We start from the raw sequence: 27609 nt of genomic DNA, 5'->3' as shown, positions 1-27609 counted from the left end.
GGAAAGATATAAGGGAACATGCCGTACCATGCCCAAATAAGCAAATAGTGCACGTAGTTTCACAGCGCCATCACAAGTCTGTTTAACTCATTGCATTGCATCTTGCCATGCATGAAATAAGCTTGCTGTTCCCCTTACTTAGCATATGGCGTATATAATGAAGGCTAAAATTAAGCATTGACCCAAATTAACAGACGCATTTTCAAATTTCAACCTCCAATTTCAACATTCTCAACTGATCATAATCATTTATAACGTATTTTACAGCATGCAAGTTTATTTTTAACATTTGACCTGTTTCGAAACCAAATTTTCAACATTTAACCTTCCATTATCGATATCATAAGTCGCGTTGTTAAGTGTGCAACCGTCATTTGACAATTCGAAGTCTCATTTTCAACATTCGGTCCGATTTCAAACTTATATCGAAGTCGCTTGTAAATACCATGCTCGATTATAATTGCCTAAAGTTATTAACTATCTTCTGTATTTGTTCACACGCATTGTTGTTGAGAGTCGCTGCTAGTGTTCATAGTAGGTTTCCACCAGTACTTTATGTCATGTATATGGTGCCTCGTAGCAGCGCATTATGTAATGAAACAATTCTGTTCCAGACCATTGCAAAGAGATAAACTCATATCATGAGTCGCTGTCGATTTTCACTCGTTTGACGAACAGCGCGACCAAGAAGAATTTTCTGGTTTCCCATTCGCGATCATGGAGAAAAAAGCACTTCTTAACATACCGAGGGAAGGCATCTCAGGCCTTTATTACAAACCTTGTGACCACTTTCTTCCAATGGTGTGAACGTTGGTCGATGTACACCCCTCCTTGCATGTGAGCCAGGTACGGTGAGCCGCCAATAATTTAGTCGCATTGACGATGCTGAAACGACGTGTACGTGATGCATAGTGTGATCGTCACGGTGTGATTCGTACACTAAAAACACACTCATTCCTTGCCTAGACGAGTACAAAACGAAACGCGCTTGGAGGATTAGATCGTCTTTTGCCCAAAGAGGCTTTCTCACTCTACAAACGTTTGCCCCAACGTTGGCTTAAGTCAGTATCGCGGTGATGAAGCCAGTTAAGCTATCTCTCAGCGAGGGGTTGATTAAAATATGACATATATACCAGGACATTTCACATACACGTAAGAGTAGCGGATTTGCATCTATTTACAGTTATCAAATTGACAAACAATAAACCAGCATATAGCCGCTTTTGTGTGATAAAAAAATTTGAATGTTGACATCGATGAAAATATTACACTGCTCTTGCTGTCGAATGTCTTTGATTTATGAAAACTATTTCATTCCATATGAGAAAACGCAAAATTCAAAACTTTGCAAACAAACAACCGATAATAAACATCATGTGGTCGCTAAAATCCCAGGGAATCCTTTGTATAGGTGGCATATAAGAAACAGTCACCGACCACTGTAATCGAGCCTCTAGCGCTATACCACGTCTAGGGACATCCAGTACACCGACGCTGACGCAATACGTGACTTTTAATGGCATAGTCCCCACTGAATAAATTATTCAGAGAGCTATTGAATTCATATCCCAACAAAAAATGACATATGCGTACGTACATCATACCACATAGCACACTGATGTACCCATTGCCAATTACTAAATGAGGGGTGAAGTAACTCACTATCCTCCGACAATAATCGGTTGGTTACCTCACCGGGTCTATTCCTCCGATAGTGAGTCCAGTACCCTTACGGCTGTCCCATATGGTGCCTTATTGAAACAATATCAGCAGAGATAACATGTAAACTAGTCTATAACACAGTAATGTTTTTTTTTATGCGGAGTAAAGAAAGGAAACGCGCGGTTTTAATCAGCATAAGGTGGATGGAGGACTAAGCAATGTTTTGAAACAAGACTTGTATTTACAATAAAAAGCCTTCCTGCATGCATCGGCAACACCCGTCCGCAGCATTACGAAGGATTCAACTGGCACAGAAGGAAAAACAATCACAATACTTAAATTCATACAGTCCTTGCTTATTGCCTAAATGAGCTGTTTTGCGATTGGCAGCCCGAGGAGGCACATCGTTACTGTGGAATTTCCAGACTTCATCCCGAGTCAGATTTTACCTTTATATCGACACCGATGAATGCAGATATTGTCACATTGATGATAACGATGGCAAAGGCCAACAAAGCTCCACCCTTCGTCAGTTTATGCTCTTCCTCCTTCTCTTCGTCGTCGTTCATGTTTTTTCGGAGAGACAAGAACAGTAAGGCACCCGCTACGGTCTGGAGGATGAGCGAGGTTACCAGGAGCGTCATCAGCCAATAGAAGAAGTCTGCTGCCGTTCCCTCTAGCAGCAAGTCACGTACCGTCGAGCAGTTGCGAGAGAATAATGTCAAATTCGTCATGGCTATAGCTGCGGTCTTGCTGACGGCGAAACTTTGTACGTTGAACCGATCCGGTTCTTTCTCCTTGCTGCTTTTAATCCATGACGTAATGAAGTTAGTTTTACTTGAGTCGTTTTCCTGTCCGTCTGCTGCCTCTTCCTGAGTGGAACTCTGGGGGCGCCTTCTCAGTTCTGCGTGTTCAGCTGAGTCAATCTCGTTCTATACGAATAGAAAATATATTCCGCATATAGAGTGGCGGTATATGAACAAATGGGGATACCCGGAAATACTCCAGTGGGTCATCTCAGACTGCCATGATACAGGCGAAAGCTTCGTTTTTTGCTTGTGTTTGTGGCTGCATGTCCATGCATGTCTACTCATACGTTTCTCTGTCCGTCCGTCCGTCGATCTGTCTGTCGGATGTATGGGATTGTGTGTGAAGCAGAATCTTGTGGGTTCAAGTGATGGAGACAGAGGCGGCGGCTCTATTTCTACAAACTTTATTGCTACAGCTACGATGGACTACTGCAACAATAATAGAATGTATCAGTTGGTGGATAAGTGACGGAAGTAGGTATTCACAAATCGGTGCCTTTGCATGGAAGAAAAGTATTAAAATGCAGAAGAATAGAGTATTTGCATTGTGCTTCTCTACATATGTCTGACCTGTCTTTCATGTAGTTTGATCTGAGTAGCTAGGTCTTATCCTGTACGTTAAACAGCTTTCTCTGGGTCAGCGCTACATTCAGTCGTAATTTCTTGACGAAAGCTAGGAAAGAATAGTTCATATCCTTATTGTCTTTAAAAAAGCCCGTCTGCTACATTTTGACAACATGAAAACGTCCTCAACTGTAATAATCGAAAAGAAGTCTGCAAACTATCGGCTAAATGAATTATGATTTGTTCACATTATGTTGATAAAACGATTGTGAAAATAGACACATTTTTCACTCTCTTCTCTCTTGTCAATACTGAGTGAAAAGCTAGCAGGGTGATAGAACCAAAAACCAACAAAAACCCGCTTTTGCCCATCAACTCATATATGTATAGGCGATAAAGAATCATTAGGCTAAAATGTTCAATTTAAGTATAGAACCATACAAACTCGACTTTCTCACCATAAACGTTGGTTCTAGAAATCAGTTTGCTGAAAGGCTGGAACAGCTTTTAAAACAGAAAGAAGAAAATGTACTTACGTCCATCTTCACGACAGAGTTACTCGTCAGCGTGACGCAGTGCGTAAAACGTTCTTTTCTCTGCAGCCGTCTATTATTACCGTACATCGATGAAGCCAATGTATGTATCCATTATCCGCGGGTCTCTTATAATACTGCGTAGATACCTGGATATTTCAAAAAAATTGCATAAAGAAGCTGGGCTGCTTTTATTTACGGTAATCAAATTTAGCAACAGTCATCCCGCATTATCTCCAATGTGTAATGAAAAAAAATGAATGAGAGCAATAAAAGACCGTTGCTATACTTAAACTGTAAACAGTGGTTTAATGGTATCTTTTTCGCCACTGTCAAATATCCGATTTAATAAACACAAGGTGAACTTGAAAAATCTAGCCTACCAGGGAACAACGAAAGCCTACATTAAACAAGCAATAAATAAATGAATAGATAAATAAATAATTCAACTGAACTCATGTATAAATGAGTAAATAAACAAACACATGAGTTGAATTAACTGCCTATGTACATCATGTCTCCTCCCATTTGCAAGATTTGCACGATTCGTTCGATTTTAAGACAGCACGGCTGTCCACAACGTTATATCTTTATATGCTCCAATACTCAGTTCTAGTGGCGCTGAAGTATGGTTATCGTCCATGTCACGTCAACCTCGTCTAAAGTGAAATCGGGGGTAAATCAGTTCAATTATATTATTATTACAAAGTGAAGTTCACCGTGAGAATTCGTTGACTTACACATATGTATCATTATCAACCACAAAGAAGCCGGCGATGCAGGGCCGTATGGCTGAATGCACGACGTCATGTTGTACTTTTCATTAATTGGTGACACTTTTGCCATCATTGTATTATTTTTTCGTTTGGTATTTCATCACTTATGTTTTAGGAACTTCATTCTTTGATAACTACTAATTATCAACAAACAAGTATTCATCATTTACATCTTGCCTGACGATGTCTACTGAAACGGGCTGTAGGCAAACCGCTTAGTTCCACGCCTATAGCAATACCTATGCCCTGCGGAATCGTATTGAGCAAGATACATTGACTAAATTGACACCAAGCCATGGAAAAGACTCCCTATCTACTGCCTCAGATTACACACACAGAGATGGAAATTTCGATCACGTTCATTAAACAGATATTTTCTCAGGTAAACCAGGCAGATCATCTAAAAAGCGGCTATAATGACGTTCACAACCGATATAAGGAAAGTCAATAATGCTGCTCGTTTGGTCCACTTATGGGCTGAGTCTCTCTGATTTTCATCATCCAGGTTCACTCGTAAGACCAAAAACATGATGATACCACTTAGAACCTGCAGAAGGATGGATACGATGGCGAGAGACATCAGTAGGGAGTAGAAGGCGGCTTCCTTGCCACTCAGAACCAGCGATTGTATCAGCGTGCAGTTTCGCGTCAGGAGAGCGAAGTCGATGAGGCCGTGAGAGCTCGTTTTCGAGTTGCGATACCCGCTCAAGTTGAACTTCCTCCGTTCCGTTCGTCCTTCCTCTGTAGCCGTCAACGACGACTCGGTTTGTGCGACCAGTGGCGTGATTTCCGTAGGTGTCTCGTTCTGATTATTGTCTTTCTTGTTATCCACCGTCGTTGGCGTTGAATCTTGGCTCTGGTATAGATCAGTATGTAACAGAGAACAGTAATTTTCTATGATTATGAACGAATTTGAAATCCATCTACAGTGCAACAAATTAGCATATAGTTCTCATATTTTTGTCGTCCTTCATGTCCATCGAGTAAGACCTTCAAAATATGTATTCTCGATATTAACACTGCTATCAATTATCAATCTCGAGGAGTCTCGTTTAAGTTTTAGAAAAAACCCTCCGTCATTTAAGTGTGAAGAGTAAAACAGTAATTTTGAACCGACAAATATATTTCTCCAAGCGAAAAACAAACTTACCGCCATTCTATCATACCCTTGAATTGTCTCGTGTTGCTGTCACAAGTCTGGTCAACAGGTGATAATTTATCTGGTGTTATCTCTTTGGAACCGTTCCTAAATCCATCCATATGCGTCCTGCAAGCTTATTGCCGACACGATGACTTATTATTTCAAGCGCCAGACAAAAAGCCGATATTTTTAAACCGATCTACAGTATAGTAGGTGAGCACTGACTATTCTACATGTTTTTTTGTTGTTTCCATATTAAACTTAATCTGTTTTCAATACGTGTCTTTCCTCGGTACCAGCATGAGTCGGTAAATATACGTCATTCGACGAACGAGGGCGTACTCATTTAGTACGCCCTCAGCTAACAGAACCCCTTCTTGACATTGCATACGATACAACATATCTGTGGGGATAAACGTATAATTATCAGAAGACAACTTACTCAGATCACCCGTGGTAACCTGCGTGCAAAATTCCAAAGCAATCAATCAAGTGGCAGTTTTTCAAGAGATATTTTTTCATTAAAAGGGAAAAAATTGCCCCAAAATACAATTACATACAAACTTCACCATAATTTGATCAAATCTTACTCGGTTGTTTTGGCTAAAGGAACCTGTCTACTAAATTTCAAAGCAAATGAACAAGTGGTTCGAGAGAAAATTTCCAGTATATCAAAGTTCACAACAAGTTAATTGACAAGTGGTTTTAAGGGAAGTCAACCGTGGAGGGACAGGTGGAAGGCCAAGAGATAATCAGCTATTTGAACACTTTTAGTCAACTGTGGTAGTGAAAACTGGGTAATCATAATGCCTGATCACAGGCGGCCTACACGCACTGAGTTTTTCTCACTGTTTTCTCCATCTGTTCTTTTCCTTTTCTTCATGCTCTGACTGATAGGAGCGAGTAAGTAAAATAGATGATTTTATAACCTAACCTACCCTCTTGACTCTTTATTTATTTTATACCCCATTTCAAGTACGTCTATCTCTCATAGAGATACAAATGTTAATGGAAAACTTTTCCTATCTTTCGCAATGTTGATCAACTCATAAAATTAATGATATAAGTCCACGGCTTAGCAAAATTAGTTGTCTTGACTAATTAATTACAAGATGTATCTTTGAGAGATAAAGTCCGTCCGGGCAGCCTGTGATAAGATGGGCTCTGCTGCGTATTTCCACACTCTTTTCAGACGCAGTAAGTGGAATGACTACTTTCCTCCGAGAATTTTAAACACACACTTTTTCTTTTAGACAGGCATCTAATGTGCATACAAGTTCATTCAAAGGGTTTGCTCTTCACGCAGGAGATCTCAAGATGACAAAACCGCCCTCCTCTTCTTCATCAAACATCAGTTCAGGAGAAAACCCGTCAAAAGTGTCATGTTGTCATCGTTCAGAAGTACACGAAGACTCGCCTACATGGCCTGCGAGACAAAATAAATTGAAAACAGATAAGTAAAAAGGGTAACTAACCATAGAGGCAGTAAATGAATAAATAAGAGATAAGAGTCACAGCATTACTGAATAACAATATTATTTAAATTTGTGTTTGCAATTATCTGTGAAAATTGTGTGATATTTGTATCGCTTGATTTCCTCATTTTCAGCTTCTTAACATTGCTGAAAAGATTATTTGCTATAAAAAATACAGTGTTAACGCATTAACATTGGCTAAAGGAATTTTGTGAAACTGTCAGCGCTAAAGCGTCAGATTGACTTTTTCATCACATGAGAGAAACCCAAATTTTTAGAAGTTTGGAAAGGTTTAGTAAGGTGTGAAAAATGTTCTCCCCAGGAATTTCTGATAGCAAAGTGGCTGAGTTGCATAACAGTGTATAATTACTTATAGAAGTGGCCATCGCTGAATGGCAATTGCATGAAGTCAAATCTGATTAAAATCAGATGTAGAGTACGGCGACGTCTTCTTATGCGTACGCGGTATTCTCTCGCTGTCGCCTCTCACTACATCTGACCAACTCCCATAGAAGGTCGCGTTCAAATCTCGCGCACTGAAGCAGCCAATCAGATTTCACGTAACGCGATCATCCAAACATCCGATCTAATCGATTCAATTCTGCAGCGTCAAGTACACAACATGACGCACTTTCAAATTTCAGTCTAGAAATTTGTGGCTGCTCGGCTGCCTTGTACACATTATACTGTAGTGTATAAGTAACAGTAGAGCTGAGCAGCCAAAGTCGTTTACTGGGCGCTGCTCACTGTACGGGTTACGTGTCTCAAAAGTAGCCCTGCGTAAGATGCTGTGTGTTCTCGGTGCATCTACGGCCTGAGCTCCCACCACAGCCGTGCTGACTGGACTGTGCTGATGAACTGTGGTGATACTATATAGGCGGAATAAACGGCGACCGCGGTTCCGATATGGATTGCGCACGAAAAACTACCTTTTCTAACTACTTTTGGCCGTAATCCAATGTATGCTTACCCAAGTCACTCAATCGCTTACTCACAGATTGCAAAAAAAAACAAAAAAAAACCAAAAATTCAGAGAGCGAGAGGTCGGCCAGTTGCGAGCTCGGCCAGTGCCTGCACCGACCAACTCGGCCAGATAGTCTTAATACTGTGCATTGCCTTCTTGGCTTAAATAATACCGCAGTATGACATATACAAATCCTTAATTTGTCCTACGCAGATCTATCGGAAAAAATGTTATTTAAGTGAATACATAACTGTGATATTTACTTGTTAACTGCATGATTTTCAAATCAAATAAATAAATAAAGACGCCTTATTTATCATATCGACTTTGTATTCAATTTCGTACACAACCCCCAAACGATTCGTTTCTTCCAACGCTTCCAGCCACAGTGTCCCATTGTCTGTCGTACAAGGTAGTATTGTTTTAATAGAGAGTGCAGTGGTGACAGGCATAATGACGCTGGTTTCCAAAGCGTCTGAACACGGTAAGAGAAGACTTTTTACCTCTAATCGTCTAGACCTACTTCGTCAAATTTCGTGACAGTATAGCACTGGCCCGGATGAAATCGCATTTCATTCATGAAATAACTCGTTTGTAATGTCATAACAACTGTACATTTCATCCAGTATGGTGTACAATGCGCAGTTTTACTAAACTTATATGAGGTACATTATTATACTTTAGAGGAAAGAAAAACAACGAAAGCACTCTGAAGTGTTTTCAAGAGCAAAGCTAATTAAAATTGTATCAAAAGTTACAGCTAGGTAATGGGGGGGGGGGGTTCAGAGAATGTTTTCTGACTGCAATCTTTGCGACATTCTTACTGTCAACTGTTGCAGTGCTCAATATCGAAGTGAATACTTCCTTCCTGCCTCGATGATTGATAAGATTTTTCTTTACTGTCTGACATTTAGGATCCATCGTTACTCTTAGTAGTGGTCGAGAATCATGGTCGTGTTTTTTATTATGATTACAGTGAATTCAAAATAGTTTGGATGATTAGAAAAACGTTTCTGGCGATAGACAATAACGCCAACTGCATTCATTACAAACGTTTTCCTTTAATAGATTTTGCAACAATTCAACCACCAGAAACGTTTTTCTTATCGCATAAGCACGTTGTAATTCCAAGCTATTTTGAAATCCACTGTAATATTGTCACAATTGCTAGTACAATTTGACGATGACCATCCTTTGTTAAAAAAGAAATCGCTAATCCCGCGAACTCTGACTGACAAGCTGGGCAATCTACCGACAACAAAGAGCATGCTTTCCTTTGATTCCCAAATCAAGAAGGATTTGATGTTTTTATATGATTTTGCGGAATATTTTGCACTATTCGATGTTGCACCAAAACGAAGCTTTGCATGCAAGTGTTTGAAACGATCTTGACCCTCAGTATTTGTCGCTGACAGTTGTGTTCCGCCCCATACGATGATTCGTTTGTAATTAACTAGAGCGTTACACATTGTACACAGCGCATATTGTTGGAAAGGCTATAGTACTGTGTATTTATGCATACTTTAGAGAGACAAGAGCGAAAATGCACTAGTTTTATAAACTGAAAATGACTTAGAAAAAAAACAGTATCAAAAGTGACAGCCCTGGTTCCTTTAAGGCAGCATGTACTCTAAGAGCTAAATTTCTGACGAAGCTGTGACAGTTATCGATTAGTTGTTCGATGGGGTGATTCTACATCGTTTGAACTATGACATATTTGTGAAAACAAACATAGCGATTTATCGAAATTGTTTCAGTGATACACGCGTTGATAGACGAAATGAAATCGATATGGACAAAGATAAGCTAACCGTTTGGGCTTTTTAAAATGTAATTGCGTCAAAACTACATTTTAGATGACCAAAAAAGACCATACCTTAAGATTTGCTTTTGATATTAATAATTGAGCCTTTTTGCTTAAAAATATTTACTTCAAAAATGTTATTTTCATGACGATATCGTATGTAACGCTTCTTGCAGTGCAAGTAATTTCTTTTTCGCGTTTCCAGTGTTAAGATATTAGCATCGCTATCTAGTCACAGCACACAGCGGGCGTACTTTCAAGTTGTGTCCAGCCAAAGTCAAGCAAATCGTCATACAAGATGCGTACGTTTAAATCGCTGTTTTGAGTTTGCATTGGCGAAAACTGAAGATAACGGTTCAAAATATTCGAAGAAAACACTTCTATTTACTCCGGTCGTTGTAAAACGTGGATTTTGGCGAGTTTACAATTTCAAACGATACAAACGTGAATGAATTCAGGCTTTGTAGACCTTAGCGGCAGACGCCATACATTGATCAACTTCACGATTTTTGAAAGCTTAGGCAGGTGAGCGTTGCAAGCCTGGTCTTGTGCTTCAAAATGACCACGCCCGCAGAGTTATGTTTCAGAAAAACTTTCAGAACTGCAATATTTCATCCATCATTCTCTTTCTGATTATTTTAAACTGTAAAGGATTTCCCCATAAAAACTTACTATGATGTCAGACTGAAACTTTCTACTCTACTTCAATGTAATTATAATAATTCTTCTTGACCTGCCAATGCTCACAAATAGTGAACATGTTATATGGGCTTGAGAAGATGTGTTTATTATAAACTTTAAAAATTTTGTAATAATGCTTGTTTCAATTTTTGGTTTAACTCATGATCCTCTATTTTGATGCTACTATCATTGCTCCTGTTACAGCAAGTTTTCTTTCCTGTGTGGCTTACGCAATTAAGTTAATTCATGTAACAAACTTTTATTTCTTTTTATATGTTCTCCCTGTCTTATAGTTACAACAGCAATCAGCTTGCACGCGAATTGCCACCGTTATCTGTCTAAATTCACCTCGCAAAGTCCCTAGCATTACAGCGCCACCATGTGCTTGTCTGCAAAATTTGTCCACTGTGCGTTTTCAGTGAGTGAAACATACGCTTCCCTAGAATCAAGCTACCTTTGTAGGCTACAAAGGGATACCTTCCTATGGTGCAATTTTTTCACGAGATGCCTGTCCACCTGAGGAACCAGACCTCACGCAGATTCTAACAGTCCATATTGCTCCCTAAACGTGTGCAATAATCTTGACATATCATAGACCAAGCATTTTGGTTTAATTTTGGTTCCTCTTAATTCGTAACTGCTTTGTCCGAACTCTTGTCTCGCATTCTTACGTCTCTGCGAAGACTTAAATTCGAGTGGTAGGCCTATATATTTACTTTACGATAAACACTGCGCGTACTTCTTTGGCACACTGCCAACAAGGTTTACGAACAGCGCTCAGTACCTGATATTGTGGTTGAGGCCGTTCGTCAATAGCAGCTTTGTGCTTACCGTTTTCATTCTCAATGGTTGGGCCGTCATAAGTGTACTCACAACATATAAAAAAAACAAAGAGTTTGTTAGAGGCTATTGAATTTAGGGCGTATTTTCATCTTGTCGAAATGACAAAATTACCTTTCATATTGTACGTTTAGTACGCGTTCTAGGGCATTTAATTGATTTTCGACAGTCACCGCGCATGCCTAATATCACTTCTTTGCTGTAAGCAGTCAATACCCTTTAACCTTCAGTCTCATTTATTTTTACCTTTAGGTTCCTTCTTAAATTGAGATTCCATTTCTAGTTCAACCAAACATGGCAAATGTTTTTAAGTTTCCGCAAATTTTGTAAATATGTCAGAGATATATTGTTTGTTTGTTTGTTTGTTTGTTTGAGAGACATACATGCAGACAGATGGACAGACATAATGAGTGAAAATACAGAGAGGGGAAAGAGAGGTGCAGACTCATAAGATAATGTTGTCTACTCAAATGGACGTGTATGTATTGCTACCCGTAATTAATGAAGCTGTGTTATGACATAAGTTCAACTATAAATAGAGGTCAAAATTTTATATGTTGTTTCGCACAAGCCTTGGTAAAATACCCATAACTTATCTGATCAATCTATGCTTATTTTATCTGCATCGATGATGTCATGTGTTTCACTTTGTCGTGCCCGTGGGTGACTGTACAGGTACGGACATCTACATATCGGTAGTTCTTTTGCACACCACACTTGCATCATCTTCAGCACGAGCATGGTAACGATACACTGGGTGTGTGGCACCCCCCGAAACCAAACCAACTTTCCTTTTCTTGACGGCGATTTATGACGCTGCTCACGCGCGTCCACTTCCATTCGTCATCGAATACGTTTGACTCCCTTTCATTTACTCGCGTTGTGAGGCACTTGTAACTAACATCAGAACAGACCAAAAAATACGCACCATTACGAAACGAGCAGTATCGCGAGATCGGATCCAAGACAGGGACAGCTAACGATGTCGACTCGGAAGCCGAAACTTGTTCAGGTCTTCTCGGTTGTGTTGATTGCATGCACCGCGGTAGAGTCAGCCTTAACTCGGTCTAAGATAAAACTGCAAAATAACGAGTACTCAGGCATTGTGATCGCTATCAACGAAGACATTCCTGAGGACGTTGCCATAGTGAACAACCTACAGGTAATGTGGAAAATTAGTGTAAAACATTAGATGATTAGCTATATATATCCAATTATCAGTATAGCCGTGGATGAATTAGTAACTTACCGCTACAATACAGATTTACTGAAATCTATTCTTGAACATTTCTCACTTTTACATCGAATTCTTAAGGTAGTATTTTCTAATTTTGTACCTATAGCAACTTTTATTGTCAAAATTGAGCTCTCCAAGTTGATTCTAAGTCATTGGTCACTTAAGGATTTTCACAATTGCAAGGTAATGGAAGTGCTTCCTAAGGTTTCAAGTTGGCAGTGTAGTTCCTTAATTTTAACTTTCAAACTTCCGCATACCGAACAACATGGACCACGAATTTGAATGTAGTCACACCATTATCTGACCATGCCTGATAAAATTTTCAGTGAAATAGTTTGAATATCCAGCATAATTGTACCCTTTTGTGTCTGTTTTTTGGGGGGTGCAGGAAATCTTCACCAATGCTTCAAGGATCTTACACCGGGCCACGAAGAAGCGAGCCTTCTTCAAGGACATCACGATCCTGTTGCCGGAGACCTGGGGCGACAGTCTGACGAGCGAGTCGGCCACCAGCGAAACATTCGACACGGCCAACATCATCGTCGACAAGCCCAACAGTGTGTGGGGAGACAATCCCTACGCCAATCAGCTCGGCTCATGCGGAGAGGAAGCCGAGTACATACACCTGACTGCGAACTTCCTCGCCGATAAAGACTGGGCCTGGAAGACATTTGGAGATCCCGGTAAGTTGGCAATAACGCTATTATTGAGATATGTCATCGGGATAAGGTGTATAAGAATGAGCCATCGCTTTAAAATACTGACTGCAGACAAGTAAAGTATATTAGCTGAACACTGTCGTAGCAAAGGATGCAGAGAAAGTAGTATTAATTGTACAGAAGTTGCCTAATCAAGATATAAAATTTGCAAAAATGTTTCTCAGTAATTAACAAAGTCGACTTGAACAGTAAGAATCATCCGGCTTTATGGTCGGTAAATGAAATAAAGGAGAATATAGTAAATTTAATCGGTATTTGCACCATAACATTGTGGCTCATTTTTAAGCTCATTGAGTAAATATAGTTTTGACCTGGTTCATAAAGTCGAAGAAATGTACCTAATAACAAAATTTGCACGGCAACCCCCGATTTTCATTCTTGACTTCGAAACGGTATGTTTCAAAGTTTCTTTTCGGAAAGTCAGAGTAAAAGTGTAAGTCTTTTAATTTCGAGGCGCGCACTTCCTTAATACAATTGTAAATATCAAAATGGACTGGTCAGAGGAACATAAACGCGCCAACGACTGTGAACTATTTCAAAATAAGAAAGTACGGTGGCCCAAAACTACCTGTTCTCCGCATTCAAAGTCTGCGTCGCATTCAATTGTTTTTCTCTCACATATGTCTCCGCATTCAAAGTCTGCGTCGCAATCAAATGTTTTTCTCTCACATATGTCTCCGCATTCAAAGTCTGCTTCGCAATCAAATGTTTTTCTCTCACATATGTCTCCGCATTCAAAGTCTGCTTCGCAATCAAATGTTTTTCTCTCACATAAGCTTATGTCTCCGCATTCAAAGTCTGCGTCGCAATCAAATGTTTTTCTCTCACAATGTCTCCGCATTCAAAGTCTGCGTCGCATTCAATTGTTTTTCTCTCACATATGTGTCCGCATTCAAAGTCTGCGTCGCAGTTAATTGTTCCTCTCCTAGATGGGCCACAGGCGGCCCAAACACTATTGATAAGCTTATTATTGAGTTTTTCTCAGTTTTCTCTATCAGTTCTTCTCCCTTTCTTCACGCTCTGACTGGTCGTAGGAAATAAAAGAAATTACTTTATAGCCTAACCTAGCCTCTTGACTCTTTATTTATTTTACACCCCATTACAAGGACGTTTATCTCTCATATACACACATCTTGTAATTAATTAGTCAACATGACTAATTATGCTAATCCGTGGACTTATCAGGGATTTTATAGGTTAGTCAACATCGCGAAAGATAGGAAAGGTTACTAAAACTCCTTTTTCATTTACATCTCTATCTTTCCAATGTTGACCAACCCTTGATAAGTCCTTGGATTAGCATAATTAGTTGTGTTGACTAATTAATTACAAGATGTGTATATGAGAGATAAACATCCTTGTAATGGGGTGTAAAATAAATAAAGAGTCAAGAGGCTAGGTTAGGCCACAGTCCCTCTATCGTGGATAGAGGGACTGTGGTTAGGCTATATAGTCATTTATTTTATTTACTACGATCAGTCAGAGCATGAAGAAAAGGAGAGGGACTGATAGTGACAGAGAAAACTGAGAAAAACTCAATAATAAGATTTATTAATAGTGATTGGGCCGCCTGTGGATGGTCGTCGCAGTCAATGATTTTGTCACCAACACATGAGGGCGTTGGCAAGTTTTGGTGAGCGTGACCCTCGCTCCATGACCCATCCGGAAAAAGTATCACTCTTTTAGTGTTCGTGATCGCGAAAAGCTCATTTTTGAAGGTAAGTGATAAAGTAATTTATTGTATTGTAAGCTTATGGGGTTAATGATCTAGCCAGGGGGTACGCTGCTCACCAGTATGGGCGCATCATAATGGGTCCCACGTGAGCGTCCGAATGTAAAACGGCAGCCCGTCCACAACTGCCAATACATCCAGGGCTAGACGGTGGCTAGATCATTAACCCCATAAGCTTACAATACAATGAATACCTTTGTCACTTACCTTTGAAATCAATGAGCTTTTCGCGATCACGAACACTGAAAGAGTGATACTTTTTCCGGATGCAATCATGGGTCATGGAGCGAGGGTCACGCTCACAAAAACGTGCCAGCGCCCTCATGTGTTGGTGACAAAATCACTGACTGCGACGCCCATCTAGGAGAGAAACAATTGAATGCGACGCAGACTTTGAATGCGGAGACATATGTGAGAGAAAAACATTTGATTGCGACGCAGACTTTGAATGCGGAGACATATGTGAGAGAAAAACATTTGATTGCGACGCAGACTTTGAATGCGGAGACATATGTGAGAGAAAAACATTTGATTGCGACGCAGACTTTGAATGCGGAGACATATGTGAGAGAAAAACATTTGATTGCGACGCAGACTTTGAATGCGGAGACATATGTGAGAGAAAAACATTTGATTGCGACGCAGACTTTGAATGCGGAGACATATGGGAGAGAAAAACATTTGATTGCGACGCAGACTTTGAATGCGGAGACATATGTGAGAGAAAAACATTTGATTGCGACGCAGACTTTGAATGCGGAGACATATGTGAGAGAAAAACATTTGATTGCGACGCAGACTTTGAATGCGGAGACATATGTGAGAGAAAAACATTTGATTGCGACGCAGACTTTGAATGCGGAGACATATGTGAGAGAAAAACTTTGATTGCGACGCAGACTTTGAATGCGGAGACATATGTGAGAGAAAAACATTTGATTGCGACGCAGACTTTGAATGCGGAGACATATGTGAGAGAAAAACATTTGATTGCGACGCAGACTTGAATGCGGAGACATATGTGAGAGAAAAACATTTGATTGCGACGCAGACTTTGAATGCGGAGACATATGTGAGAGAAAAACATTTGATTGCGACGCAGACTTTGAATGCGGAGACATAAGCTTATGTGAGAGAAAAACAATTGAATGCGACGCAGACTTTGAATGCGGAGACATATGTGAGAGAAAAAAAATTGAATGCGACGCAGACTTTGAATGCGGAGAACAGGTAGTTTTGGCCACCGTAAGAATGCTATCTCTGTCTTGTTGATCCAATACTTACACTTGAATAGTTAATTCGATGTTAGCTACTGTTGTAACGCCAGGACGAAGTTTACAGATGTTTTACCTGTCCATGATGAAATTACCTTCGTACCTTTCTTTTCATCGTCATTAGTGTATGAAGTTTAAAATAAGGAAGTAAATTAGATCAACGCTTTGGCTCACCCGTTGTTTACGTACAGAATTCTGTCGAAAAATAAAGGAAATAATCGTTTTAACTGGCAACGAAACCCCTTCAAAATTGCCGCAATACTTACTACGCATAGGTCTTAAACCAAAAATTGTTATTTTCTTATATGAAGTATTCCTAATGTAAAACGTCTGAAATTCAATTAAAGTCTTTTAGAAGTAAAAGAGGTGTTCAGAAATGCAGCTGACTTTGATTTTCTGTGATAAGAAGTATCATGGTCAGGGTACCTTTCGTTTCCCTGTCTCGTATTTAACACAACTTTAGTTTTCCAAACAATGGAACGTCTTGTATTTCAGTAGAAGAATTGGGAAATTACGCCTTAGTCTGTGACGGAGTCATTTTATTTGTGACCATTGTCATTTAAGGGGAAAGTACCTTCGTTGTACCTCATACGCTGCCATTGTGCAGTTCGGAGCATTCCATTGACACACCTTAGGTCATGACCTCAGAGCACAGGCTGTCAAGTCAGTTATTCATGTAATGCACCTGTTAGCTAAGGTACATTGTATGGTATGGTATGGTATGGTACTATACTCACGTAGACTTGAACAGTGCCTACACTTAGTATGACACTAATAGAGCCAACACAACCTTTTCGAATAAATGATGTTACTGATTTAAATAGCCCTGATGTTAATCTTTCCTGATATTTTAAAAGCGAGAGTTTGACACTAAATTTATTACAGCTTTTGATTTGTTTCACACCGAGTTTGCTCTGTCTGCAAAGTGCAGCTTCGTCCTCTACTCCAAAAACCATGTCAGAATGCCAAGAATTTCACTTGAATCTGCCTAGTATATAATGTCTCTAATGTCTAATATAATGTTAGTTAATATTAGTTAGTTAAAATTAAAACTAATCTTATATATAGGCATTACAGACATATAATAAATAATGTAATATAATAAAGTAAAATATAATATAATATAATATACAGTGAAATCTGTCTAAACCGAACCCTGTCTAAACTGGAAACTTATCTGAACTGAACCCTTTTCCAGTCCCATCTCAATAGGGCACCTTTATATACTGAACACCTGTCCAAACCGAACAATTTTCTCAGCCCCTGTAGGGTTCGGTTTAGACAGGTAATATAATATAATATAATATAATATAATATAATATAATATAATATAATATAATATAATATAATATAATATAATATAATATAATATAATATAATATAATATAAAAAATATATAATATGATATGACATGACATGACATGACATGACATGACATGACATGACATGACATGACATGACATGACATAATATAATATAATATAATATAATATAATATAATATAATATAATATAATATAATATAATATAATATAATATAATATAATGTAATATAATATCATATAATATAATATTAAATAAATAAGTAACTTACTGTAATGTCTAATATCATTAAGTCCCGGCCAATCATCGTACTCAACGCTTTGTCTTTAATGCCAAATAAAAAAAACTGAAAGTTATAATTATTGCTCCCTTTACATGTGATCTCCTAACGGATTTCAGCGAGGGTGCTGGTACACGAGTGGGGACACTATCGATGGGGTCTCTTCGACGAGTACTCTACCAGCGACGACAATCATTTCTACCTCAACGACAAGGGACACGTCGCCGTCACAAAGTGTTCGAGTCACGTTGCGGGCAACGCCCTCGACGTCAGGAACGGGAAAGAATGCAACAAGAACCCCGAGGCGGGAATACTGCCGGACAAGTATTGCCGCTACTATCCGGACCTCCAGAAAAATCAGGCCACTGGGTCTATGATGTACATGAGCTTTATGGAAACTGTGAGTACGCATGAGACTGTACACGTTGAGCGAGCACACATTCTAAAAATAAAACACCATATTGCTTGTAAGTAAAAGTCGGGTTGTTACTTGACGCGGCGGTCAAGTTAATTACTTTTAAATTCGGAGTTCAGCAAGTTTGTAGGCATACTGTGATTTACGTTTATCATAATTGTTTTTCTTTATTCAAGTTTAGAATTTTGCTGTTATTACTACATATGCATGTCTTTACAAACAAGAAATTGTACGAAGAAAGCCCGAATTCTCTTTAACAAGACTATTCTAATCTTACCATGTGGATATATTTGACAATCACGTAGGCGGTGGCAGCGGCGGTGACGACGACCATGTTGTTGTTGTTGCTGCTGCTGCTGCGGCGGCGGCGTCTGAGATGATGATGATGATGATGATGATGATGATGATCACGATCATGATGATGATGGTGGTGGTGGCTGAGCTACTCAAAAATGATTGGTGCGAACGAAACAACGGTCAAACTTAAAAATGGAAACGATTCCGTTATGTGTTTTACAAACTCGAATGATTTCAACAGAAATCATCTTACGCGGTTTTTTCCTTTTCCCTGTAAGGTGGTCGATTTTTGTCATACAGACCTGAATGACGACCCGCTATCGTTCCACAATGTCATGGCTCCGAATCCGCAGAACATCCATTGCAAGTACAAAAGCGCCTGGGAGGTGATGTTGGACAGCGGGGATTTCAAGAGCGGCGCAAATTCGCCTCGTGACGTCACGGACACCACGCCGACATTCAAGATACTGAAGTCTGCCCCAAAGCGAATTGTTCTGGTATTGGATACATCTGGAAGCATGGAAACGGTTAGCGTCTCAAGCAAAATTTCCTTCCATCTTCCCCCTGGGCATCTTCCCCAGTCAAATCCTGGCATATGTGGTTTCATGTCAACCATCAAATTCAATGTGTCAAAATATTGATTTAACGTCATAAAGACTTGTAGACCTTCCACCATGGTAGTCTCGACTTCCAGACCTTGGTCGCTTCACTCTTGTATAATTGTCATAGAAAAGTGCACCGCAAGCGTTGGGGAGTGTGACTTATCATCGAGTCGCGAAGCAACGAGATTCAGACCCAACAAGATGTCTGTCCCTACCGCAAGCGGCGCACTTTATTTGATCAGCTAATCGATAGCCGGATCTGGAAAGCGAGTGGTACCATCATGGTAAACCTTGCGATTTCTCTATTGATTGTCTTCATTGTCAATTTCAGAGGCTTGTGACTGAGACTTTATCGCTTATATTTCCACCGTCTGTTTAATTTAGTTCTTATATCTTCAGTCATGCGTAATATTTTAAATTTTATTTGAAAGACTCGAAAGCAAATACGGAAGACATCTTTATAAGGGGTCGTTGATAATAAAAGCTGACGCACGACAAACCTAATTTTTTCGTTTAGGGGGGGAAGGGTAAAAGCTCATTTCAATATGTGTGCGTCAAAATCGCATAAGGTTTTGTCGTCTATTGTTTTCGAAGAGCGACTTTGCAGCGAGAACGCAATACTACCTTCGCGCTCATCGAGAACTTACAAAATGGCCACAAAATATGTATACGGAGACAGAAAAGACAACAAATGTGAAATAAAAACTTGTATGCTTTTTTCCACGTGAAACATGTACGTGAAACATTTTCCTACGTGCAAAATACATTAAAATGTTGTGTCTTAAAAAGTGAAACGCCTAAAGTGGAGGTTTATTAATTAATATGCACTTCCGGTATTTTTTCATGGGCGTGCGAATTGGAGAGGTGAGCGTGGGTTTGTCAGAAACAGTATCATAATACGAAATTGATTTCGCAAAAGAACTTTCGTTTTGAGAAGGGGGGTTAAAGTAAAACCAAGGAATTGCGTTTCTTGTGCGTCAGCTTTTATAATCGACGGCCCCTAAAGGATGTAAATATTTAACAATACCAGCCACAGAATTTATAAACGGCAATGTTCGTACCGTTCTAGTCACATTCATCTTGAATTTTATTGGTTCGACATAAAAATAGCAAAAGCATTTGAAACTGAGTAGACTTTATTTGCAGGGCTGTATGGTGCGAAAACAATACCCTCTTACCAATACACTAACAGTTATCTGGGAGAACACTTGAATATTGTGTAAGTTAAAAACGTTTAGATGTTAATTTTCCAGAATTGTTTATCCTTTCAGAACGACCGCATTGGCAAGCTGAACCAACTCGCAACGAAGTACATTCGGGCAACCGTACCTGACGGCAGCTCCGTCGGAATCGTACAATTTTCAGATGTAGCTACTATTCGGTCTTACCTTAGGGAACTCACATCTGACAGCGATCGCGAAGCACTAGCAAATCTCCTGCCGACCACAGTTCTCGGACCCACTTGCATCGGGTGTGCCTTGCTAAGGGGTGTAGAGGTAACGTTCGGCCGAGGCACTTCTCGGCTTTATTCTCTGTGGGAAAAAAAAAAACATACGAGGTACGATTCTCGGCAAAAATCGTCCACCAAATTGGAAATGCAGGCCAGATTGGTGACGCTGGTTGTTGTTGTTGTTGTCGTTATTTTTGTTATTTTTATCGTTGTTGTTATTTGTTATTTTGTCTTTAGGTTTTAGAATATGGCGGGAAAAGCGCACGAGGGGGTATCATCCTCCTTATCAGCGACGGAGAGGAGAATCGAACACCTGACATCGCATCTGTCAAAGATGAAATGATAAGCAAAGAAGTGATCATCGACACGGTAGCTTTCAGTAATGCGGCCGATGAAAAGTTACTTGGCCTTTCCCAGGACACCGGTGGTCTGTCGTTTTTCTACTCGGAAGCTGCCGACTCTACCGGTCTCAACGATGCCTTAACAGCTACCATCACTGAGAGAGGAGGGGGAAGTTCAAGCACCCCCATACAGGTGATAATCCTTCTATACAGATTAAGGGTGCCTATATGGTGACATAACACGGGGTCAGAAGATAATAAGTCAATCAAAAACGGCGCGTCTTCCAATTTCTCCCTTCACAAACATTGACTATTTTCCGTACAGTGTGTGCGAAACATGTAACAATTAAGATCTGCTTAATATGGAATTGCTGCTGCCATCTATTTTAATTCGATTGTACAGGTTAGTCTTTTTTACACAAATCTTGACCTCTTTCTCGAGGTCAGTAACCGACAGATAAATTGACTATAGTCAAAGCCACGTGAGTTCTCGAGATGATAGGGAACTAGCGAGCATTCAACCATGGAGCTCTATGATTCAACGTATCAATAGTATTTCTAAGAATACGATATCTCCTTCTGAACTTTCTTGTACTCCACTGCAACAAAGCATCTCTGAAGACGTTGCAAAAAAAAACCATCTGGCTCTCAAATTCACAAAAATGATAAAAAGCCAGCGATTTTGTCTGTTGAACTCTTCTTGTTCCTACTGGTAAATGACTATCATTTGGTTGATATTTCTTTCAGTTACAAAGTACAAGAGGCACAATTTCAAACGGCAGCGGGAGCGGCAAGATTGGTGGGGTGACTGTCATCGATGCTACAATTGGCAGAGAGACCAAGTTCTTCTTCCTCTGGGAAAGTTCGCAAGTATCAGTGAAAATAAATCGGCCGAACGGAGGCACCATAGATTCCACTTCCCCCGAATACACGGTTGACTCAGACAACAATATGATAATTGCAGACATAGATGGCATCGCCGAGGTAGGAATTGAAAAAAAATATTGAATTATTTTTATCGCTCATGTTTGACATGTTTAAAATTTTGATATATCTCTCATCCAATCCACATGTTTCTCACTTAATAACTCTCTAAACTCTAAAAAATAATATCTAAAGACACAATAATAAAATTTGTAACCATTCCTCAGCATGCATATCTCTTTCTAACCGCAGCATATCTCTTTCTTGACTTGCCCCCAAGCCCGGAGAATGGTCCTACGAAGTGTCGGGTCCCGATCAGCCTGTTGAGATATCTATACAGTCGAAGAGCAGAGACAATATCCAGCCTATCCGAGTCACCTCAAAAGTGGGCGAGGTGTCGATGACCAATTCGCAACCGAAAGTGAACATCTACGCGCAAGTAAATCGTGGATACACCCCTGTTCTGAAGGCAACAGTCACGGCTATTGTAGAGAGACCGACTCCACACTTCCCAGTGTTTGTCGATCTCCTTGACAACGGTGCAGGTGCGTATTGGCAACTTAATGAAAGAGCTTGGTTTTATTTCTATTCATGGTGTCGTACGAAACCTAGTTTCCTCTATTTGAAATGTTGTTTTACCATTATTTGTTGTACTACTCATAAGGGCTGATGTGGTCCCAGCCGGTTCAATTCGCAGCTTTTTATCTCTTCTTCACACAGGTATGCCCTCAACGGTCTTGCCAGCAAGAACCGCAGGCATTTCTGGTTATATGACGACTCGCCTAACAGGTGCAGCCAACGGAGCTATTCATTGAAAAAGCCATTCGGAAGCAATTTTTGAGTGCAGGGGAAATTTTAATTTTGTTTGGGCAGGGGACATTTTTAGATGGCAGGGGAGCACATTTTAGTTTTTTGTCGGGTGGGACAGATATCGGTTGATTGTCCTGGGTACAGGGCTTGGCGAAAAACGAGGAGAGGGGAAGTTACTTTTAAACCGGGGACAGGGGAAGTTGAGCCATGGTGTTTCCGGGGATGGGACACAAGGCAAGTACTTATACCTTTTAACGGTTGTAATAAAGGGAAAGTGGCTTCACTCATCACCCAACTCGTCTTGTATGTGCTTTAGTGTATTTTGTGTCAAAATTGTGTTGTGGCTGTTAGTGTGAAAATTAACATATTAACAAACGGGTCGTTAATTTTAAAGTAATAGCCATGGCGAAAAAAATGACAAAATCGACGTTTTTCATCACAGGGTAGGGTAGCTTCATGTCTGCAGGGAGAATGGAATGACAAAATTTTTAGGGGAATTTTTTCCAGGGCGGGGGAAATCTGCAAGTTTATTTTTTTCGCCACAGGGCTGGGGAGCTTCAAAAATTCACAGTGGGGAGGGGAAACAGGCAAAAATAAGTGGGTAGTGGGTAAAAATGAAGTTTGAATACGGGATGGTAAGTCGAAAACTTTTCAGTGGGAGGGCAGATAATGAACAAGTAATTATTACACTCTTGACTTAAAATTAGTCAGTTCACTTTACTTGTCATGCACAATATATTTTATTATAGTAGGGACCCCTTTGAAAGTGCATTGTTCGTTGGCTGCACCTGGCCTAGTCTGGCTACACTGAAAAGAAAGCTACATAACGGCGTCAGATATTCCATTTCAGGCATTAATCTATCATTTGTATGTGCAGGCCCAGCCTGGCAGTTTATAACACTGAGGAAGAGATAGAACCCGCTTGTATACTTTGCACCTTTGGCTCGTTACGATCACAGCTCGGATGGTATCTGCTATGAGGTAAATTTGCGGTAACCCGTTACTTTTTTCCTCAGGCGTTGACGTCAGCAAGGATGATGGGGTGTACTCGGGCCTGTTCCTGGATTTCGTGACATCGACGTGTCCAAACTGTCGTTACAACGTCAAAGTGAAGGCTGAAGACCCGTACAACAAGGCAGAAGTTCCTGTGACATCGGCTTGGGGCATTCGGTCAAAGGCCTTACCAATAGTTCCACGTAAGTGGTCGAAACGTATATCACAAGACAGGGGGAGTGCATGGACATTTTATATATCACTTCTTATAAAATACGTCATTTATTTCAAATTTAGATTTTATGTGAGGTCACAGTCTTTTTTCTGAACCGCAGTATAATAAATGCGATGTTACACACACAGTGCTATGTTTTATTAAGAACACACATTATAGTGATATGTTTTTATAAGAATAAATTAAATACAATCAATCAATTAATGATCAGTTGACTGACCTCTTTCGTCTTTTATATCAGCTGTCATATAGCAGGTTTTCTCCTTCCGTTAATAGATTTCAGGTAATCTACTTATTATAAGTGGACTGCCATTTTGTCGCAAATACTTTATTTCACACGAATGATATTCGATTTCTTTGATCTAGCTGGACCCGTGGAGGAAACGAACACAACTAACAACACCGAGTCAACTGGACAGTTCAACAGGGAGGTATCCGGAGGTGTGATACAGGTACCAGTTACGATCGGTACAAACGATGTTTTTCCGCCGTCCAGGATCACCGATCTTAGAGTCACCCAGACGTCCTACGAAGACAAGACGATTACACTGCAATGGACGGCACCCGGTGAAGACTTTGATGTAGGAACAGGTGTGAAAGTTTTTTGTCATCTTTTGTGTGTTTAATTATCATCGGAGGTACCTAGCGATTAGTCCGTCTGGAGTAAAATTGCTGTGTCATGATAAAATTGCGTGACTCCCTTCGTACAATAATTGTCTAAAGTGAGTATTTATATATATATATATATATATATATATTATATATATATATATATATATATATATATATATATATATATATTATGTAGTCATTGATTTTCTTTTGTTTGAACAACTGGGTGCATAGTAGTATTTTTCAGCAGTCCCTTTAGAACAGTGTTCAATGTGCACACGTACATGTGTATGTACATTTTTAGCTCCGCTGTCAGCGACGTGGAGCTTATCAAATAGGTTGATTTCCGTCGTCGTCCGTCGTCGTCGTCCGTCGTCGTCCGTCGTTCCGTCGTCGTCGTCGTCCGTCAACAATTGCCTTCTCCTCTGAAACCGCAAGTCCAATTGCTTTGAAATTTTATATGCTGTTCACTTGAGGTGACTTCACTTCAGTTTGTTCAAATCGTGGTGAAATTCGCATATTTGTATTTTTAGGGCATTTATGGTGTTTTTGGTAAAAAATCTTCTCCTCTAAAATCGCTTGTCCAATTGCTTTGAAATTTGATATGCAGTTTGCTTAGGGTGACTTCAGGCAGATTTGTTCAAATCATGGTGAATTTGCATATTTGTATTTTTAAGGCAATTTTTGTCATTTTTGGTAAAAAAATCTTTAAAATCTTCTTCTTCAAAACTACCAGTCAGATAACTTTGATATTTGGTACATAGGTCCGTAGGGATGATCTATTTTAGATTTGTTCAAATTGTGCAGAAATATGCAAATTTGCATTTTTAAGGCAATTTTTGCCATTTTTGGTCAAAAAATGTATTTCTCAAAAAGTACTGGTCTGATAGTTTTGAAATTTGGTATACAGGTTTCTATAGATGAACTAAGTAATATATATTGAATTTCTGATGAAATCTGTAATTCTGTATTTTTGGGGCAATTTTTGCCATTTTTGGTCAAAAAATGTGTATATCCAAAACTACTCATCTGATAGCTTTGAAATTTGGTATACAGGTTTCTACAGATGAACTAAATGATATTTATTGAAATTATGATGAAATCTACAATTTTGTAATTTCGGGGCAATTTTCCTATTTTTGGTCAAAATATGCGTTTCTCAAAAAGTACTTGTCTAACAGCTTTAAAATTTGGTATACAGGTTTCTATAGATGAACTAAATTTGATCTTTCGAAATTATGATGAAATCTGCAATTTTTATTTTTTGCCAGGGGCAATTGTTGCCATTTCTGGTCAAAAAATTTATTCTCAAAAATTACTCATCAGATAGCTTTGGTTGACATGTTCTTAGGGATGATCCTATGTGATACATTCAAAGTATGATGAAATCTTCAATTGTGTATTTAGCAGCTTATTTTAGCCACTTTTTTCTGGCCACTGCATCGAGCTTTCAAGATTTCCACCTTCTTCATCAACATGTGTCAAAAATAGTTATTCTCTACATAAACACAGCGGAGCTATATCGGCCGCTAGGTCGCTTGTTACGTAATGAATGTGGAAGTACAATGGCTTATTGGATTAAGCATTGTCCATTTTATTTGATTTTCCAGCCCAAGAATATGACTTACGATACAGCGTCAATTTCACAACGTTTGTGCAAGATTTCCTTGAAGGAGTTCCGCTCACAGATGACAACGTCACTGCAGGTAATAACCTGACATCTCCTGGGCAGTTCGGATCGGTCGAGACGGCCACCATACTTCTGTCTGATGTAATCTCGGATGTTACATATTTCTTTGGCGTCAGGGCGTTGGACGACTCGGGGAACGAGGGAGAACCATCGAATATCGTTTCAGCGAGGTTTCTGCCAATTCCTACAGTCCTCCCAACCACGCTCCCAAGTACCACCACAGTAATTGCGAGTGCGACGTTACAAACTACCGACGAAAGCGTTGTAAAGGTGACCGTTGGCGTTCCGACGCGACGGGGCGTACCTAGTTTGGTCGTAGTTATTAGCATCGTCCTTGCCGTCGCCACGGTAGTAGCGTTCGCCGTTGTCATGGTGCTCCTTAAAGTAAAATTCAAGTCACCCAGTGCAGTTGCAGTGGAAGAGGGCGTCGCCAACGGCAAAACACAGAAAGGTAACGCTTGGCGAGAACTTCGCTTTCAAGCTACCCCTAATAACAAAGTCGAACCTGTTAAAAATGCCTAACCATAGCATTGCACTCGAAGCCTAGAAGAGATCCAACTGTTCACTCCTTTCACTGACACAACACACATTTTGTGTGTGGTAGAGCGTTTGTATTGCGTGGATTACAGTATTTCTGTATATATGTAGTGTATCTGTAATGTTTATTCATACGTATCATCAATTGCCCTTATGTATCGGACAGATATATTTAATGTATATTTGTAGTGTGTAAATTTCTTTGTGTCTTTAATAGTATGTCTGTTTAGTCCATCTATGTGTTTGAATAATGTGTAGTGTATAATATACAGTATGTGTTTCTTGGTACTTATATCGCAAGTCAATCGCCCAGCTCGAGTTCCAGAATACCAAAGTATGACTTATAGTGATATGCAATTCCTTCGTCCTATGCAGATATATCAACAAAATTGAAAATTAGCTCATAACTGTGTTGTTTGCGTGTAAACTGCATGATTTTCAAAACTGATCAATAAATAAAGATTATTTAAAGTACACAGGAGCACAACGACTCGTTTTTCCACAGCTTCAAGCCACAATGACCCGTTGTCTGTCGTACAGAGTTGGTATTGTTTCATTAGAGATCAATCAGTGCCAACACAATTATATATCATCTAGCGGCAATATGGTTGCAATCTGGTGACGAACATGACATCGGTTTCTAGTGAGCGTCGGAACGTAAGAGAAGAATTTTTATCTTTAATCGTCCAGGCCCTACTTAATCAAATTTCGTGACGGTAGCACTGGGATGCATTCGTCGTCAATGGTATTATGCCACGGGTACGACCATTCTAAAATCCGTCGTTGACGTCCAAAATAAAATCCTAAGCACAGGGGGCATCCGTGGAACAAAAGACATGGAAAGGAGTTTAAAGTACACAAAAATACATCAGCTATCGGGATATTAGCTC

General features: G+C 39.7%; 2 protein-coding genes and 1 long non-coding RNA gene across 4 annotated transcripts in view; 1 reads left to right on the top strand and 2 right to left on the bottom strand.

The window, feature by feature from the left end:
• Positions 1–554: 554 nt before the first annotated feature.
• Positions 555–16813, bottom strand: LOC139134885 (ninjurin-2-like). The gene is made up of 4 exons (XM_070701964.1): positions 16222–16813; positions 5495–6911; positions 3572–5200; positions 555–2594 (listed from the first exon to the last, which is right to left on the bottom strand). Exons 3-4 carry the CDS (start codon positions 3656–3658, stop codon positions 2091–2093), a joined length of 591 nt encoding a protein of 196 aa, XP_070558065.1. The 5' UTR covers positions 3659–5200; positions 5495–6911; positions 16222–16813; the 3' UTR covers positions 555–2090.
• LOC139134884 (calcium-activated chloride channel regulator 1-like) lies at positions 11933–27196 on the top strand. The gene is made up of 11 exons (XM_070701963.1): positions 11933–12411; positions 12875–13169; positions 17933–18213; positions 18804–19052; positions 20399–20623; positions 20815–21111; positions 21666–21902; positions 22123–22387; positions 23669–23848; positions 24247–24471; positions 26103–27196. Exons 1-11 carry the CDS (start codon positions 12232–12234, stop codon positions 26702–26704), a joined length of 3036 nt encoding a protein of 1011 aa, XP_070558064.1. The 5' UTR covers positions 11933–12231; the 3' UTR covers positions 26705–27196.
• The window catches only part of LOC139134886 (uncharacterized), a 40751-nt gene continuing 31968 nt past the window's right edge, over positions 18827–27609 (bottom strand). For both annotated transcript variants that reach the window (XR_011552895.1, XR_011552894.1), the window contains exons 2-3: positions 20516–20659; positions 18827–19113 (exon numbers count right to left, since the gene is read on the bottom strand). This is a non-coding gene — a long non-coding RNA (uncharacterized lncRNA). The remainder of the gene's footprint in view (positions 19114–20515; positions 20660–27609) is intronic.

Source organism: Ptychodera flava, chromosome 6 (genome assembly GCF_041260155.1).
Source record: "Ptychodera flava strain L36383 chromosome 6, AS_Pfla_20210202, whole genome shotgun sequence".
Taxonomy (NCBI): Eukaryota; Metazoa; Hemichordata; class Enteropneusta; family Ptychoderidae; genus Ptychodera; species Ptychodera flava.
Note: the sequence above shows the minus strand (reverse complement) of the source record. Positions and strands in the feature narration are given on the sequence as shown.